This window comes from Coturnix japonica, chromosome 1 (genome assembly GCF_001577835.2).
Source record: "Coturnix japonica isolate 7356 chromosome 1, Coturnix japonica 2.1, whole genome shotgun sequence".
Taxonomy (NCBI): domain Eukaryota; kingdom Metazoa; phylum Chordata; class Aves; order Galliformes; family Phasianidae; genus Coturnix; species Coturnix japonica.
Window position 1 is genome coordinate 41,282,458 of NC_029516.1, and position 19,005 is coordinate 41,301,462.

The 19,005-nt window shown below is 39.4% G+C and overlaps 1 protein-coding gene across 3 annotated transcripts in view; it reads right to left on the minus strand.

The window, feature by feature from the left end:
* Positions 1-1,015: 1,015 nt before the first annotated feature.
* NR2C1 (nuclear receptor subfamily 2 group C member 1) overlaps positions 1,016-19,005 on the minus strand; it is a 32,265-nt gene continuing 14,275 nt past the window's right edge. For 2 of the 3 annotated variants that reach the window (XM_015858362.2, XM_032443955.1), the window contains 12 exons: positions 17,027-17,257; positions 13,721-13,802; positions 11,480-11,659; positions 11,145-11,292; positions 10,976-11,063; positions 9,821-10,005; positions 6,242-6,404; positions 5,128-5,249; positions 3,334-3,473; positions 2,901-3,038; positions 2,039-2,144; positions 1,016-1,576 (listed from right to left, as the gene is read on the minus strand). In XM_015858362.2, coding sequence (XP_015713848.1) covers positions 1,402-1,576; positions 2,039-2,144; positions 2,901-3,038; positions 3,334-3,473; positions 5,128-5,249; positions 6,242-6,404; positions 9,821-10,005; positions 10,976-11,063; positions 11,145-11,292; positions 11,480-11,659; positions 13,721-13,802; positions 17,027-17,257 — 1,758 coding nt within the window. In that variant the 3' untranslated portion in view covers positions 1,016-1,401. The remainder of the gene's footprint in view (positions 1,577-2,038; positions 2,145-2,900; positions 3,039-3,333; positions 3,474-5,127; positions 5,250-6,241; positions 6,405-9,820; positions 10,006-10,975; positions 11,064-11,144; positions 11,293-11,479; positions 11,660-13,720; positions 13,803-17,026; positions 17,258-19,005) is intronic. The other variant, XM_015858371.1, reaches the window with a different exon arrangement.

Below are 19,005 nucleotides of genomic sequence, written 5' to 3' on the forward strand. Positions count from 1 at the left end.
TGAAGCTGATTTGTTGGATAAATAAGTGAGTGAAGATCTTCCTCACTCAGTGCTGCCAGACAACTAAAAAGTTTAGGATAAATAGAACTACGCCTCATTCCAAGATTTAGATAAACCTACAAGCTACCATCACTTTTCCTAGAATCTCTCTACAGATATTAAATGTGATAGGAATATATTGTTTCCCATTGCAAAAGGAAGATAGGAGCGATCAACTATCAGTGTTATTCGACAGTGAGGCACGTTCCTCAAGATAGGAAAGCATCTGAGCTCATCCTTAGATGGAGCCATGAAGTATGGTTCAGTCAACATACGTAAAGTATCTAGACTCATTTCTAACATGGTCAGGCAAGGCAGCAGAGACCATGCTCATATAAGCAGAATTACTGGGTTCAGTCATCTCTAATTTAAAAAATAACTGTATGAAACTGACTGAAAAAGCAGCTAGATAGCCAAAGGCTAACAAGAAAAAGATAAAAAAGAAAATACAAGTCCTATGCAAGAGAAACAATATGAACACGTGCATGGAATTCTAAACACAATTTGTTACTTATAGAGGTGGTCGAAAGAAAGCTGAGACACATCCAGAATGCCTCCCTCCCTGTGTGCTGAGTTTGAAAGAGGTAACTTTTGAGAGAGAAATAACAGGAGGCTGCTCTCCATTTTTCATAGTATAAAACAGGTGATATCTACCAACACACAATATTACAGCATAGTATACCTTGGTGTCCACAGAACAGTCAGTGCTGATCCTTTGCAGCTTTACTTTTGATCAACTGCATCAACATGTAAGCAGAATATTTCTAAGTGTGAAGTTCCTCTACCTTCCCTGCTCTTGTAACAATATCCACTGCTTCATTCAACATGAAATAATCTCTTTTCAAAAGAACAGAAAATAAAAGTTTGGTTACAAAGGTTTCTGTTCCATAGAAACAATGCCCTTTTCAAGACGTTTGATAGTATTTTCCATTTAATCAGTGAGAAAGAACTAGCAGCAAAACACTGAAAACACAACTCAGAGAGGAAACTTAATTTATTTGTCTAAAACACCAAACTAAGCTGAGATACCTTAGTTCAGTCAAAGCTTCTTCCATTTCTTCACAAGCCTGGGTTTCATAAACAAATATTCCAAGTTCATCTATCTACAAAAATAGGATGGACAATTCTCGACTTTCCTCTGATACCAAGTTAATTTACAAGTCCTTGAAGATCAGATGAAAAATAAGAAGCGATCCTATATTCCTTGAGACACTCCACCACATTTCCCAAGCATACTGGAAAGGAGGAACACGAGTCTTCTTTAGAAAGGTGCACGGGAAGGCCTGTTGCCATCTCTTGGAGACAAGAGTATGCATTTACATCACCATGACTGCCATGGTATAGAATCCTTGATCGCTACTTTTATAGAGCATGACCAATAATTTGAGTATTGTAGTCTGCCGTCTCCATTCGCAGAATGTACGGGATGATGCTATCAATCTGAACGTTCCCAATTAGTCCTGCAAAGAACAGCTCTTCAGTAATGGCAGCACTCATCAGCCTCAGGGCAGGCAATCTGAGAAGAAGTCGCGACAGTCTGCAAAGTAAGTTTGGTGTTATTCACAACCATTTTATTGACAGCAGTGATAGAAATTTGCTACAGTTACTTCATGTGAGGCTTAAATACTTACATCAAAAATGTGTTCACTTTAGAGTCAGTCGTTTCTTTGGCAGTACCAAAAATGTGTATATATTAGTCAAAGGACTGTACAATATTTGGACTTAGAAGGAGGAAATACTCCAAATAGGTGCAATTCAAAATGAAAGAAATACTTTGTCTATATTCCAGTATTTCAGTTTGGAAATTAGTAAGTAGAGAAATGATAATTGTAACATGTATGAGCACTTAAATAATATTTTAAGTGTTCTGAAGGTTATTTCTAAGCTTCAAGAAGGTAAGAAGAAAATTCATGTGTTCACTATAAGTAATACTGTGCAAATCAGTATCACTGGACGCTCTGAAAAGAGAACCAGCAAGTGAGCACGTAAGGGTACACACCTGTAAGTATCATCTGGATATGCTTTTGTTACATAGTCCTGGAATTCCATGTACGCCTTTTCTTGGAATTTCTCAATCTGTCCCACGTTTTCCAGCCCTGGGTGATCTGAAAGACACCGCACACTGTTACACCTGTCACCAAGATGCGCTAAAAGCTGTACAGATTATCTACTTGTAAGTGTGCTGAAACCATTATTTGATAGCTGTAGCAACATCAAGTTCTTTAACAGTTTTATTGAAGGATGCTACTTTACCTCCTTATTTCTTTTCCTCTATGCTGATGTTTTGCTTTACTGCTTATAAATACAACTAGACAATTGGAAAAGTTCAAAAGTTCTCTGTGCTCCATGTGATGTTAAGATGTGGAATACCAATCGCAAAAGTTACAAAACTCTGACAAAAAGAGAACCCTCTTCTTCCTACAGTCCTGTGTCATTCATTATACCTTCCCAGGTTCCTCAACAAGGGAGGCAGAGATTATACAGGTAGCAGCAAAAGCATCTAATGAAAGAGAAATTCTACGGCAGAAAATAACATACATACAGATACTTCTTTGTCACCTTATTAATCCTGTCCAGTACTTAGCAGTACTTTCAAAACCAAAGACTTGATGAGCGGGCTCATCCCAGTTCCAACACAGCCTACTTATCTGATGTTACTTTCTCATTTTCTAAAGCAGTTCCATCTCCTTTTCCTTCCTCTATAACCCCTTAAGAGGACAGGGGAAAAAAACCTTACCTGAAGCATAACTTTGTGGAAAACAGAAAATATTAGATACGGACTTTTAAGCCAACTTTCGACCACTCAAGTCTCTATAGTCACAGAAAAAGAATAAAGTTTCGAATTAAGAATGATCACGTACCAGGACTGAAGAGTACAATTGCTTTCAAATATGCATATTCATATCCATCTAGGCAAAGCTTCACCATACTGTTACAGAACTCTTGTAGTTTGAAGATGTGCTCCATTACTAGTTTTCCTCTGTCTGTTGCCAGCTTATCTGAATTGACACACACATAAAATACAAAAACCTCCACAGTCAGTATTGCCTGAAAGACTCTTATTTTGAGTGATGTATCCTAACACAACTACAGAATACTATCAGGTATCACACACAATTATAATGATTAAAAAAAAACACACTGTGTTTTCTATTATTTTGTTTCAACTCTGTTAACTTCCACAAATGGTAGGTTTTCATTAACGACTGATAGATAAGTGACGAGCTCCTGCTCATTTCAACTCTTAACCCACGAATTCCCCAAGTGTGCAGATGTGCTCAGTCAGCTCCTTACCTTGCTGCAAGCTGTTGTGAACGTGATTAACAAACGCAGTTAATATAGTCGCCACATTCATGACTTGAGAGCACTGTGCAAGGCCAAGGGTAAAAAGTTCGTTCCAGCAGGCTTTTACTAATGATATGCTGTTATCCTGTCTATTAAATTGAAAAACACAATAATTGCACTTAATAAAAATCACTCACTTGCTTTCACACAGTTTTTCAATTTGAAGAACACTTCATAAAACATTGATCTGATTCAACCACTGCAGCCAGTGCCAAAAGGAGGTTCTGCATCAAACATATTTCTATTGGCATGCTAGGATTAAATTGCCTGATTTAAGGGACATCTGTAATGAAATCACTGTTGTCTCAACATCTGATCTGTACCACAAAAGCAAGCTGAAGCTGCAGTAAATGACAGTAGTTTAGAAGTACTGCATTGTTTCCATCATGCTCATTTCCTTAGGATTTACACTAATTTTATGTTACGTTCACATGCTTCAGTAACAACAGTTTGCGTTGTTCCTGCACTGTGGATGTAGAATAGACTCAAAAGTCTTATTTTACATTTTTGAAACAAGAAATCTTGCAGGTTGGTGAAACAGAACATACAAGATCAAGTTTCGGACCTCTCTCTGAAGAGCGAAAAGGACCCCACAATAATGGGGCATGTCACTGCACTGAAACTTTCTGTCTCCCTTTCACATTTGGAATCAGATAAGAAATAGACTTCAAAGTATAAAGAGAAATCGCAAGGATTTGTTTGTTGTAAGAATCAGTCTTCAAACTAAGTGTCACACATAGTCAATACTATTATATATTTTTTTAACCAAATGCTGAAGCTTAAAATTAGGTCTATTAATTCAGGGAGTTCTGTATCAGGAACCTAACTTTCAGTAATGCCAAGCGTCTCCAGCCTGCTGAGCCTAACAAGAGCTCAGTACATTAAAAAGGAAATCCGGCTGGTGAGGAGGCAAATTCAGGTACCGTGCTTCACAGTTTGAGACAGTAAATACAAACAACGGAATGTTAAAGAAGCACCAGAAGACCCTGATCTGCAAGATGATTTTGTGCTCCCTTTGTATCACGGCTGATAGATGTGTATCACACTGTAACACTGACAATACTGACAGTTTCTCAAAGTAATAAAAATCACTTTCCTCATGCTGTCTTGAGATCTTTACTCATGATGATCAGCAATGTACTACCACATCCAGCTTCACAACTTTTAGTGATCCACCACATTCTGCTTATAAAAAGAGAATGTTACATGAACCATAAAGAGAATAATACCTATTACTATCTGGTTATAGCAATCATTTGTTTTTGGAAAATCTCTGCAAGTAAACAGCTTAGGTTCAGCAGGCATTCAGGATTAACTTAGCATGTTCTTCATATTGCTCATTAAATGCAAAATTATTACTAACTCACCTATAAAGATAGCGGTATTTGGAGCTCCAGAAAGGAGCTTCTCTTTGGTGTCTGATACGCACCTTAAGTTCAGGAGGTGCTATTCAAAAATGACAGGAAGTCCTACTTACTGAAAATGTATTAAAGAAGGGCAGCGAGCAGGCAATCGATCATTATGAATCTACTCCTTTTCTCTTCCAAACTCAACCAAGTACTTGATTTGAAGTGAAGCTGGGAATCGTTTTGATTGAGTGAATTTACCTTTGTGTTTTAGATCAATACAACAGTTTCAATAAACTGGTTTATGTTTTCAAAGATCCTTGAAGATGGCAGTACAAATAACAAACGAAAGAGCGTGTCACCCCAACACGAGCAAATAGAGTAACTGAGCACCTACCCTAAAGCTTGGAAAGATGGAATGGAACGTGCCCAGTGCATGGACAAGAAAAGCAACCTGGAGGCAGTCTCGCAGATATAGTGAACGTTGAGATATTCGGGCATAGGAGAAGGCATGGTGAGCTGGCGCAAAACAGAAAGAAAGCGCAAGTCAGTTGTTTTGCTTTCTCTGTATGAAACATAGTAAGAAAAATCACTTCCAGGATCAACGGGAAAAAAAGTAACATTTTTTCAATAACCGTGAGATAATCCCAAAATAAAATGGGATAATTGCTTTCTTTGCTCCTTACTCCCCACACTGTGATATCTGAAAGAGACCACAAAGCAAGCAAAACAGTCAACACTGTTAATCAACTTAGATAAAAATTTATGTCTGCATCACCTGGAGATGAAGAATCTCAAAACTTTCAAGACAATCTGTGTAGAAGCTTTAGAAGAACAGCAGCAATTCGAACAAAGTAGATTAGAGCATACAGCAAAGTACGTAGAAAACACAAACACGGCGACCACCACTTTCACTTGCAGATTGGAGCGAAGGGGGTTGGACCCACAATTTTATCCTCAGAAATCACAGTTTGTAACAGAATGTAAAACAAAACAAAGCTGATATTTGCATTAGGAATATGAGTGACCAAAATGCGCTGCTGAGAGAGAAAGTTTAATTGTAGAATCATATGAATCCTAGAATGGCTTGGGCTGGGAGGGACCTCAAGGATCATCAAGCTCCAACCCCCCTGCTGCATGCAGGGCCGCCAACCTCCATACCTAATACCAGACCAGGCTGCCCAGGGCCCCATCCCACCTGGCCTTGAACACCTCCAGGGACGGGGCATCCACAGCCTTTGGTGGGGCATCCACAAAACTTCAGTTTAATGCAAACCATGCTGTTAAAGTAAGAGGCAATAAAATAATGCTACAGAAACAGTGAGGAGAGCTGCTGATTCTCCCATGTATACACCTACATAGTAAACAAAAAGCTGTGCACTCATCAGCAATGAATGGCAATACCTGAATATCTACCCTTTTGAGAAATGCAAAAGATGACTTAGATCATTTATTTGTCTTACTATGTTAAAATGATTAGAAATTGCCAATAATAAAATACTGTTAAGTACCCTGAATGCTACATGTGCATCACTGAGTAGCGGCCCCTCCATTTCAATGATATTCATGCTTGTTTCTCCACCACCGAGCTGTGCGTTGGCCTCAGCACTGTCGGAGTTCTGGCACGCTGCACTCTCTCCAGGATTTAATGCTTTTGCGAGAGTATCAAATGCCCTGTAAGATCAAGAAAAAATAAAAGAAAACAAGAAAACTTCATCTTAGAGATCATTTCAATTTAGGAGGAACCTGCATACCTGAAGCCTGCAGTTAGAAGTCTGTTTCAAATAAGCAGACTTGGAAAATATAAGACAGCAATATACTTCTCCTGACACACAACCAAGTAAAATTACAGAAAACTCCAAGTTACACAGTCTCTGAAGCAATAAAATTAGCAGCAGATCCTGTTCACACCAGCTGACAACACATTCACAGTTTTGACATACTGATTGTGCTGCTGAATCACAGTTTGCCTTTTGAGATCTCTTAAGCGATGTTTACTGAGAGTGCTGGCATGAGCATTTTAAGCATATCAAGATCAGGCTGCTGTTAAAACTACTACTGCGTGTGTAAGTTTTGGAGACTTTTGCTTTTAAGAAAGACCAAGCTTCTTCAAGTAACCAGTGACAGTTTGGTCATTCAACACAATTTGAGAAAACAACCTCTAAATATGTGAGAGAAAGCACTCACACTCATTTGGTACCATTCTGAGCACCCTTTGATGTTGGGCAGTGATTTGTGTGAAGACCAACGCATGAGCTCAGTCTGATCTACGTGGAGACACAGCCTGGATTCCCGCCTACGTGCAGATGACATGCTCTGATAGTAGCATCATTTGCACACTGTCACATGAAAATCTCACGCAGATGCCTGAGGGCTTTACAGAAGCTGATTACAGGTGTGCATGTAGAAAATTATTCCCAATTTGAATGTATACGTTTGTGCCACAGAACCTAAAATTACCAAATTAATGTCCCGTCAAAATTCCTGATTTTTGAAGTAGAACTTTACTGACCTCCTCCTCTTCCAAACTCTTTTGCTATTTACATTTATTAATACACTAAACAATAAAAAATAAAATCTAGGTGCTTATGGTGTTCAATACAACCATTTACAATGCAAAGAAACAGAATACCTAACTGCCGATGCTGTCTTAGGTGATGGTAAACAAGCTAGAATGGTTTTGGGTCCTACCCTATGGATCCCTACACAGGGGAGAGACTGAGGCATGCCCAAGGGGGCACCACAGATGTACTCGGGAAGCTCTCCATCTCAAGTATGTCAAAGGTGGGCATTAAGGGAAGGTGCTCAGGGGTAAGCTCTGAAGTGACATCACCTGTCTCCTGGGAGGAAATCTCAGTTTCAGGTCTCGTGTGGCTCCTTCTCGGTAGCCTTGGGTGGAACAGGCAAAACCAGCAGCTCTAAGGCAGCTGCTTAAGAAAAAGAAGATCTCTTCAGAGCTCTTGAATGTATCAGGGACAGAAATGTAAGCCAGGAACAAGATCTCTCCCCAGTAGGTAACATTACATGTTTCTATATATTATTCTAGTTTAGGTTAAACTGTCCTTTTTGAATGTGTTGGGCATGTACGCTCTGTAACCACATCTGCCCACAACACTTTTCTTCCAAATTATTCTTGAAAGTCTGCTTTCAAAGAATCCTCTCCCTCCTTCATCCTAAGTTCTGCTTCCTAACAGCTCTACACTGTGTGCTCCCCTTCCTATACTATGCTTCAAAATGAACAATGGCTGCAATAGAAAACACCAAGGAAAAGAGAATCCAGACTAGAGCTTGCCTTGATGTTACAGAAACGATGCTTACAGAGTAACAAAAAAGGGTACAATCAGTGTTAAAATCCATGGTACTGACACTGTTAGAAACAACTTTGGTTCTCTTTTCCTTGAGCTCAGTCACAGACATATAACAGGACTTCTGAGTAGCTGTAAAATTCGAACCTCGCTAATGAGGCCATCAGAGGACAAAGCGTGTAACACTGTAAAATATAAAAGCAGCAAAATACTTCAAACACAGTTGTACACTAAATTTGTGCCAGCAAAACTGAAAGCTTAACTACCATATCTGCAAGCAACGGAATATAACAGAATGCATGTAGAACACTGATAGATAAAACCTGCTTTTTGAAACCCCTTGAACTCATTTTTGTCAGTACACATCTGTGTCAGTAAGATCAAGCTGGCACAAGGCCTGGCAAGGAAATCAAAGCGTTTATTAAAGATGTACTTTCTGCTTGGGTAACAGCTTCCCTTTTACAGGAGCATTTGAACCCAAAGTCCCCACTGGAAACCTGTGAGGTTACCCACTAGATAAGAGCTTGTCTACACTGAGTCAGAGCTCCGTCACGCTCTCTGGCTGAGAGAACTCAATGGCTTTTCACAGATGGATCTTTAAAGCTGAAGATAAGTAAGCACCTGCAAGTACCAGGAAACTAGGAAATGAAAGACTATCATGCACCCTTACTATTAACTGCACCTTTCTGAACAGCCATTTGATGTTTATCAGCACAGTGTAACACTGCACACTATTTACCTAGGAGAACACAGCAAAGGTGCAGACCAGCGGCTGTAATACAGGTCACATCGATGTTAGCAGCACATATAAAGAAAGGAGCAGAACAAATGGGTTCTGCTTGACATTACACTGCGTAGGTGACTGGATTATAGGGAAAACCTTTTGTATTTTGTGTCAGCATAAACTGCATCGCTACATTCTTATCTTTTTTTTAATTGGTTTATTCTGCATATGCATTTTTGATACCACATTTATAATACAGATGGAGTGTAAAAGAATACTTCTGAGACAGCTGTCAGAAGCCTGAGTGGAGTGACGATCAAGGAAGAACGTGATTCTCATTGAAGGAATAAAGAAGGAAGTACTATAAAAGATACATCCCACGTATGTTGAGTTAGAACCTGTGCAAGACAGAAGTTTTTAAATACATACTGAATGTATCTGTGTCAGCAATGAGCATTCTTTGAGTCTTCCTGCCTCCAAATAAAATCATTTTCGAGCTTTTAAGGCAATTAACATTTAGAAGTAATAAACTACTTAAAGATGAGATCTTCGAGAACCAGTTTCTCTCAATACTAAGAATACAGTACAAAAACCACACACATCTTATTCTTACCTTTTAGTTCTTAATATCAGCTGAAAGGTTTCAGCTGAAATTCACAGAATCACTGAATCTCGAGTTGGAAGGGACTCACAAGGTTCATTGAGTCCAACTCCTGGCTCCACAATGGACCATCCCAAATCAGACTGTGTCAGAGCACAGTCCACATGCTGTGCCCACTGCCCTGGGGAGCCTGTGCCATGCCCACCAGCCTCTGCTGAAGGGCCTCTGCCTAATACCCAAACCGAGCAAACAACTAGAAGTATTTTCTGCCTCTAATTGAACTTTCTTATAACTTCCTTTTGGAGAATCTCACAATTCTGAACCTTAACATGAGCTCGTGCTGCTACTACTATTATTTTTAATGCAGGCAAATCACCTAAACTATGATAATTTAATTAATGCTCTGAACTGACAGAGACATTGTTGGGAGGGGTAACATTTCACGTGGAACACAGTTTACCTTGTAACATCACTACTTCCTTGATCTTCTTGCTTGATTTCAGGTAGCGATCCATCTCCATTACTTAAGCTCTCAATCATAGATAGCTCTGTACTGCTTTGTGACAGATCTTTGGATTTACTGAGGTTTGCTAATGATGTCACCACATTTGCCAGGGTACTTAAGTCTCCCTGACAGGCTTCAACCTAAGGGAAAAAATACAGCTTTTAATTCTTTCTTACTGGCAGTAGCTAACTTGCAACAGAAGACTCTTTTACATTAATGAAGAACTGAGCTTGAGAATAGACCTGTATGAAAACGATTACTTTCAATAAATGGGAAATCATCATGCAGCAGTTGGATGCGGCACTGTTTCTAGAATATGAAACATTTAGACATTTAGTTTTACACATTACTGATATCTGTTTCTCTCAGAAAGAACGCTACAGATGCGAGCTACAAGGAGAAACATTAGCATCTCCACTCGCTAGTCCATCATTGGCATTATAAAGCTACATTAGACTGGATTATATTTCTGCCATCTTCTTCCCTTCCTTGCATAAACAAGGAAGCAGTAAAAGTTTGCAGACAGAAGGAGGCAAAATGCACAAAAGCAGTATGAGGTGATTTAATGTTGGCTAGAAAAATACAAAAGCTTCATACTGTGCATATGTAGGGCCATTATCACATCACTTTAGTGGATCAGTACCCACAACACAATGGAAACAAAGGAAAGCCAGCTCAGAAATACATCTGAAGAAACATCACTGCTGAGACAGCTCTCATTAGCTTTGGGGAAAAAAAGAAAAAGAAAAACAACACCGGGGGAAAACACTACCAATATTTATGCACTGCGCTGTGATAATGCCAGAGCCATGAGACATCTGCAAATGCCCTGCTCCGTTTGAATCAAAAACCTCCTAGTGTCAGAAATGCCAAATACAAATACAAATGAAGCTGCCTTTAAGGCTGTCTAAAAGGAGGTAGAGCTTTTCACATTCTTTCTATGGAGGGCTAACTGCGGAAGAGAAGACATCTGTAACGCTGGACAATGTTTTAAAAGCTGTATTTATCAAAAGGAAGATACAGCGGAACAGAACAACCTTCCATCCCTACGCACATTACTAGAGCAAGGAAATAAAAAGCACTTAGTACATCAGTCATGTCACCATGTACCTTATCTGGAGTCATCAGCACCGTAGGCTCGCTTTTAATTCCAGACTGAATGTTAACGAACACTCCCGATTCCAACAGACCTGTGGACCTGGCACAAAACAGCACACATGTCAATTCTGGGGTGATTTCAATAAGCAGAGGTAGCTGGTCTACAGCAGAATGCACTTACCTTCCTGTTTCATTGTCTGTTACAAACGTTGGAGTTGCAGCCAACGGGCTGCGTAGATCTTTCCGAATGTAGATCTTCTCTGTAGAAGCTGCACAGTTGGAAGATTTTTCTCTTGACACTTCAATAGGTTTCCTCTCACACTGCACAGCTAATAAAACAGCACGCAACCAGTAAGTCACATCACAAATTACAGTCTAAGAAATATTCCTCATTTTTGTCCCTGTTACTTCAATTTTAATAACCATTTTGAGTGTTTATGGTTATAACTCAGAAAAAAACCAACCACCCTATAGCCAAGCAACCAGCTGAAATGATGGGTGTTTGTCCAGACTTACAGTCTTGTTTCATTCCGAAGGCGATGCATCGCTGCAGCCGACAGTACTGACAGCGATTCCGATGGTGTTTGTTAATGACGCAGTCCTTCGTCCCTCGGCACGAATACACCAAATTCTTCCGTATACTCCTTTTGAAGAATCCTTTGCAGCCCTCACAAGTTACTGCTCCATAGTGACGTCCTGGTTTCGGAATAACATAAATTGTGACGTTAACTTTACGCTGTAATCTCTCTTCTTTAGACATTTTCTTTTCTCAAAACACTCTTTTTTCTCCATAGGTTTCAGGCCTTAAAACACATCACGTGGATACAGAACAACAAAGATATCAGTGACACACATTCCTAGCTCAAAGCACCTCACCAGGATACATATCTCAAAAGGACAAATAGCTGCATTGATTGGTATGTTCTTGCTGACCCTCCTGACAGCAGTGTTAAGAAGCTGAGAACAAGTAAGCAGTAACATAGAACAAACTCTGAATTTATACATTCTTCTGCATGCTTTTAGTGCCCCCAGAGTCCAGACCATGATAAATTCAGCAGTATAAATTTTATGTGTTATTGATAATGGAAATATGGAAACTGAAAACGTTGTATTTGTCAGAAGTAAGTGATCACTTCAGAGCTCTGCTCTCACCTTTCACTTTCCTAACAGTTAATATTATATCAGTAGTTCTTTCAGTAACTCTCCTGAATGAGAGAAATAAACTAATAGAGCTAAATCAGATTAAAAACAATTTTTGTTCTGTAGTGCATTTTCTAATTTAGAATACTGATACATAGAACTTGCTAGGATGTATGACAGATAAAAAAGCCAAGTTTCATTATTTCTCAGAAATAAATTGTTTTGATTCTTCCCGAGCACTAATTATAAATACTACTCGAAAGCTCAAGTTGTGATGAAGGCACACTTGACAATTCATTACCATGGCTCAGTATCTATGGGTCAAGCCAGAGCAAACTGCTGCTGGGATCACCCACCTCTCACAGTACACTCCAGCCCTGTGCTGGGGATCCATACGAGCTCTCCCAGCTGGAGCATGCCAGCCAGATCTTATGTTTTATCTTATCATCTTACACCTTATACTTGGCAAAAATTTCTTTTGTGAAGGGTGGAATCTGACATACATGTAGAGGAGCTACAATTTTAAGCTAAATTTGGCTTCAGTAGAAAGTTTTTAGATTGTTTCCTTTTTAAGCAGTTTCTGCTACATCCTACTGGCTTTCATGATGAAATCCTAACGTTATCTACTTCCCTTCCCTGCCCTCCATTCCCATTGCTTCCCAAAAGGAAGTATTTAATTGCAGTTACCACATTTTGATTTTACTGCTGAACGTTCATCATGCAGATTTCAACCAGATAAAGCATAAGAATGTTCTATCTAGATAAGTAAAGAGTCAAGTTAACATCTCATTTCTCTTACACTGCATCACCAAGTGAAAAAAAAAAGGAGTTTTCAGCTCTCCCTTCTAAGACAGACAAGGCACCCTCTCAGTAATTTCAGCTCTGACAGATCTGAAATACCTGGTGGCAGGCACACATGCCAAAGGAATGTGGGGGAGAGCTGGAAAAGCATCAGAGTTCTCCAGTACAGAACTCCCACCCTAATTCCTTCCAATCTCTTGTTACCATTACGCAAAATTTAGTGCGTGAAACGTTTTTCCTACCTTAGCGCTCTATTTTGCCAGTGAATTTGCTTATTTTTAACCAGAGCTATCAAGCACTTTTGCAGTTCTAATAACAGTTCTTCAAATAACGAGCTGTCCCGCAGACACCTCACGTTGGCACTTCTACCTACAAAATCTTCTTTACCTGTTGGTTTCATACTTGAAATAATTAAAAGGTTTCTCACCTGTTTCTGACTTGACAACAATAACAAAGCTCATTGCATCATCTCCTTTTAAGTAACAACAAGCTCTTAACAGCAAGTCACCTAAGTCATTTTTTCAGCCAATTTTTACAATACAAAATAAAACGTATTAGCCTAAGGAAAAAAAGGCAGAAATTATCCGGTAGAAAAAACATATTGAATTTCTAAAGTAAAACAGAAGTAAACACGTCCCTCCCACAGACCTTACGTTTAGTTTCATTCTCCGCTGAAAAAGGCAGCCTATCTTTTCTGTTTGTGCGTGTACATAAGTGCATTTCTATGTATGCAGACTGTTACATCCCTTAAGAAAAACTTTTAACTGCTGTTATAAAATTGCACTACCCTGTTAACAAAAAAAGGAAGTGAAATACCTGAGGCCTTGTCTCCACACACAACACACAGATCAAACACTTTATTTAGGGCCTGCTCATTGGGAGAGTTGTCTGTTAAAATCTGAAAGAAAGTAGAAAATAATGTCACTTTTATTTTTCTTGCCATCAAGAAACGCTGCAGTAAATCACGCTTGTGATTTCTTTTAAGATAAGGGACCAAATCAGCAGACTATGAGCCTACACGGACACAAAGGAGCAGAGGTACCTGCCATGCACTGTGCTCCCAGTGGGTGGAACCAAAGTTTTACCTGTAATGCTTCCAAAAAGATTGCAAGAGTTCCTTTTATTTAAATACCACCCCTGCAAAATGGGCTGACGCTTTCAAAACCATTTATCCTCTGCATACTCATTTTGTTGAATACAAACCTTTTGTCGAGTTCTCTATTTACATTCTAATGGCTTAATCATAGTATGAAAGAGGCAAAAGCATTAAAAAAATGCCATGGAGTGGCTGTGATTTCTACATTCCCTTTTGTCCATTCTTTTTTTAATAACAGACACAGATGGTGAACTGACAGAAAATTAATTCTAAACAGTGCCATCAATTACCAAGTATTGATATCAATTATATGAATTATGCTTTGCTTTTCAGTAACAGTTTGACATTGTGACTGCATTCACGTCTTACTCATTTTTCTCTGGCGCCTCAGGCCCATAGGGCAGGCACTGTGGCCTTCTATTTGGACCTTAAAAAGATCCGTCTCAATGAGATAAGCAAAGCATGGAGAAATAACAAACATAAAAAAGGAACCCACATGACCACAACAAGCAGCAGCAAGCAAGAATCATCTGGACAATAACATAAAGCAGGAAACAGAACATCCTTCTGATTAAAAAGTGACATCATTTAGAAATGTTACGAGTTTCTAACTTCTGTGGCATCTTAATGGCAAGGCTGACACCCTCGTTCTCTCTATGCTTATTCAAGACAGGACCTCTGATATCAAGAAGGGGAACTTGCAGGATGATAAATACTTCATCTTCCAAAGAGAAAATAGAAAACAGTATAGGCTTATATAAGGGAATGTTTAACAAGTCTTTCTAGTTAGCCTTTATTAATAACACTGTCTCAGAAATTCGCCTAGCAAGTTTTTCTTTCAATATAACATCTCAAGAAAAATCATCATGACAAGTTAAAGGAATGTTGACCTTTCGTTTTGTTCGATTTTCCATTATTATTATTATACGTGTTTGTGAAATTATATCAAATATATGAGCAAATTTGAAGTCCTTCCATAGATGAAACCTGCTGCCCTGAAGCTGTAAGTTCCACGTAAGGAAGGACTACAGAATTTGGCCCAGGAGGAGATAAAAATCCCGGACACACAGAGCTCACCAACTGACTTCAAATGTGTAGAATAAAACTTGTTTATTGAGTTGAAGGGACACTGAAGGTGGAACAGATGATGGGAGAAAGAGCCAACGTAAAGAGAAAGTGTCAACGTAAAGACAAGATGCAATAAAGGAGAGATTTTCAGTGTAGGAAATGAATGAGTATTTCAAGTGAAGGAGATGAAATAAGAAGAATGACGAGAAAGGCAAAACTGCAGATGAAAGACCGTTTAGAACAGAAAGGATGGAAGAGCCCAAAGAATATGGAGTTGAAAAGCACATCAATGGCACTATTTTTCATCCTTACTGAAAGTCAGTGAAGTACAATCTCTGCACCTACATACCAGCTGACGATAGAACAATCTAACTGAAGTGAGAGCACAGACTGCTGTTTCTCAGACCCTCCTACGTTGCCCAAAATGTACAATCAAAACTACTACAAAGCTGTTAATTTGTTATCCAGGCTGCCCCTGGATATGTCAGCCTTTATACCAGTGTAGCACACATCTCATCTTTTAAACTCTCTTTGAAAACAACTTCCTTTTGAGGATTACTTCAGATTGAACCCTGCTGTTTAAAGGTTGGTTGAAGTTTACCTAAAACACAAAGACACACCCTGAAATTCCCATTCAATTGCTTTTTGCTACTGCTTCCACAACACACCCAACATGTGAATCACAGTTGTGGACTGGCTCCCTGAAAAACAGTAAAGGGAAAGATTGGGATTCTCCATCTGAAAAGAGATTACTTGAAGGAGCTATGACAGTGATTTATAGAAGCAATAGAATCTTTCTACTTCTTTTAGCTTTTACTGCCATAGGCTATAATACAGACCAAGACACAAACAGTCTGATAGAATGGTCCGTTAGAAATAACAAAGAAGTCGTTAATTTTAATGGCAGTTATCAAAGAAAGCCTCACTGCAATCTCCAGGTCAGGAGGTCCCTCTAAATCATCAAGTAATGGAAGGGGAAGGATATGCTCAGAAGGACTGTTATTTTCTTGCCCAGTTTGTAACACTTAAGCACCCATTTCTGACCACTATACGGGTGTAAGAGATGGCAGCTACTCTCCTGTCTCCTGGACTGCCACACCGATGTACTTCACCACCAGAATACATGTACACCCATCAGATCAACGTGCAGATCTACGTGCAATAACTATGCAGTAGCTGAAGTGCTGTAATACCCTACTTCATGCAGAAGGAGCTCACATCTCCCAGATCTTCTGTGAATGCTCTTCACACCTTGGAATCAGTACCATTGAACACTGCTCAGCTGGGGATACTGGGCAGAAGGCTTGAAACTGACGTTTCCTTAGTATGACGACTAAGGAAGCAGCACATACAGTGTGTGTAGGAGTAAAGAGCAGTGCAGATCAGTTTAGGGAGCTATAACCCTGACTGGTGACAATCTCAAACCATTTGGGGTTTTGTAAATGCAGAATTTTAGTGTTACTTTCCCACTGCCACTGAGGAGCGACCTTCCCTACTTATAGTCTAAGAAACTGCCTTGGAATATAATTCACACAGCAGCGGACAGTGTATGAACAACAGCGTATGGAAAGGAAAACAAGTAGAAGGAAATGTGACGTGATAAAGACAAGGATGAAAAGATGATTTTTTCAGTAGATGAATACAGAGGGAGAGTCAATGAAGCAGCAATAAAAAGAACTGTTGGTACAGCTGGAAATGGCAATAAAAGTAACAGAATTCTTTCTAATCTCACATAGCAGGATATAAATGTTAAAAGCAGCACGTTTACCAAAAAAATGTGTTTTCCTTGTAATTTGTAAGCAGCGATGCTAACTCCTGGAGCAAGGGAAAGGAGAGCGTTAAAAAAAAAACAAAAGAAAAACCTCAAAAAAGGAGAACCCAGACATACATATTTGGAAATCAAACATCTCTTCTTATTCCATTTGAATCAAAATTATCAAATAAAGTGGATTATCTACCTGGATGTGTTGTGCAGATATATCAGGGGATGCAAAAAACAGTTGGTTGACACCTGCAGCATCTGGAGTTGCTAGGATAACTTTTCCTGGAGTGGAATCTTGTCTGGCAAGGATCACCTTGCTTGGGGTAGAGCCATCATGATTTGTTAGGATGAACTGCTTGCCTGCTGAGCTCTGATCAAGTGCTGTAACAATCTGAATCTTCTGGCCCGTCTGCTGATCTGTGACAATCTAATAATACATTTATCTCAAATCGTTATGGTAATTTCAGATCACCTTTGGGGCCCAGCCTGGGCGTTTGAAGAAAACTGGGATTTTGCCCTTAACATCTGTGAAGCGTAACGCCTACAAAAGGACTGTCTTCCCCTCTGTCACACAAGAGTTACATTAACTCAGGCAAAATCTAGGATTTTCACTGGCTTTTAAACGCACTCAAGTCACCCTTGTGTTTGAAATCAAAACCTGCATTAAAATCCAAATTTTACAAATGGCCCATGCTTTTACAATGCTACCAAACCCGCCAACAATTACAGCACCCAGAAATGGAGGTGTGTGCAACTCAGCCCTGAGACCCACAAGGTCCTGAGAAATGTTAACTCCTGACCTCACTGCACGCCATGCACAGCGCTGAGCACCTCCCACATTGGGATGCTGCACAAGGAACATCCTTCAGCACCGTCTTCATGCTTCAAAGTGAAAGAAGACAAGTATCAAACAGCAAAAAAATCTTGTTGCATGTTTATCAACATTTTATGCTTCAGGGTTTTCGCTCTTTTTTTACAGATATGCTCCTAAATCAAATATGCAAGTAAAACGGAATCTCCCTCCATCGAATTAGATAGAATAGAATCTCCCTCCCATAGAATTTGCTAATACCACTTCTAGGTGTCCGACTTCTGTTCTTTGCAAAGCACAATTTAAAACTTATTTAGGCTACAATTATACAATTCCAAGGGTTAAAAATATAAAACAAGAACTTCAGCTGTCACGAGATGGGGCTTTAGGTTAGCACGGCAGGACAAAAACCCCACAGCAGTCACTAATATGATGAATAAAGGGTTTTCCATTCAGTTTTCAGACATCCACATATTCAGGGCCACCAATGACTACAGCAGTCCTTTACTTCCTCTTTCAGTTCCCTTCTGATTCCTTAGCAGCCAAACTCTTTTACCCTTTCAGTTCCTTTCTTTCCTGTTATTCCTCACATTCCATTTTTCTTCATTATTATCACCTTTCTTTCTCATGTCATTTTTGTCTATTACCCAGAATATTACCGCATCAATTACCCAGTGTTCCCTCCCCACCTCCAAGCACCTCTACTCCTTTGGGATAAGGAGAAATCCAACGCATGTAATCCTCAACTGGGTGCAAGCATGTACTAAGTTAAACACAGAACACTGTGCTCTTGCTTGAATATCTACCTGCTCTTTAATAGATACTCATATTGAAGATGTGTCTCACTCCACCTGAATCAAAATGGGACTTAGAAAATGGAGCAGCTCAAAGTATAACCACCTTAAAATAGCCCGAGTTCAGGTGCTTCAAATGGTGAGGTAAAAGCAAACAATCAGAGAGGAAACGAAAACCACTTCTCAGGAAAATCCACCTGGCCCCAAAGACAACACATGATGTTTCTTAATAATGTGAAACTCAACGTTGCCAAAGGGACTGTGTTATAAAGGACTGTAACAGCTCAGGGCTGACTGCTTAGAAACACCTTTCTTGTGTCTATTTCATTTAAAAGCCCGGATGGTAAGACAGTAATTTTTTTCTTTTCCTTCCTTGCCTTGCCTGGTAACGTATTTTGACTTTTGTTTGAATAGAATTTCAATAAATTGAGTATCACAATAATCCTGTTACTGTTGTAGGAATAACCAAAAACATGTTTAAACACAGAGCACTAGCCTAAAAAAAAAACCCAGGGATTTGAAAATGTAATAACATGACATCCAACTTTTCTATGCATTGTCTCTAGGTGG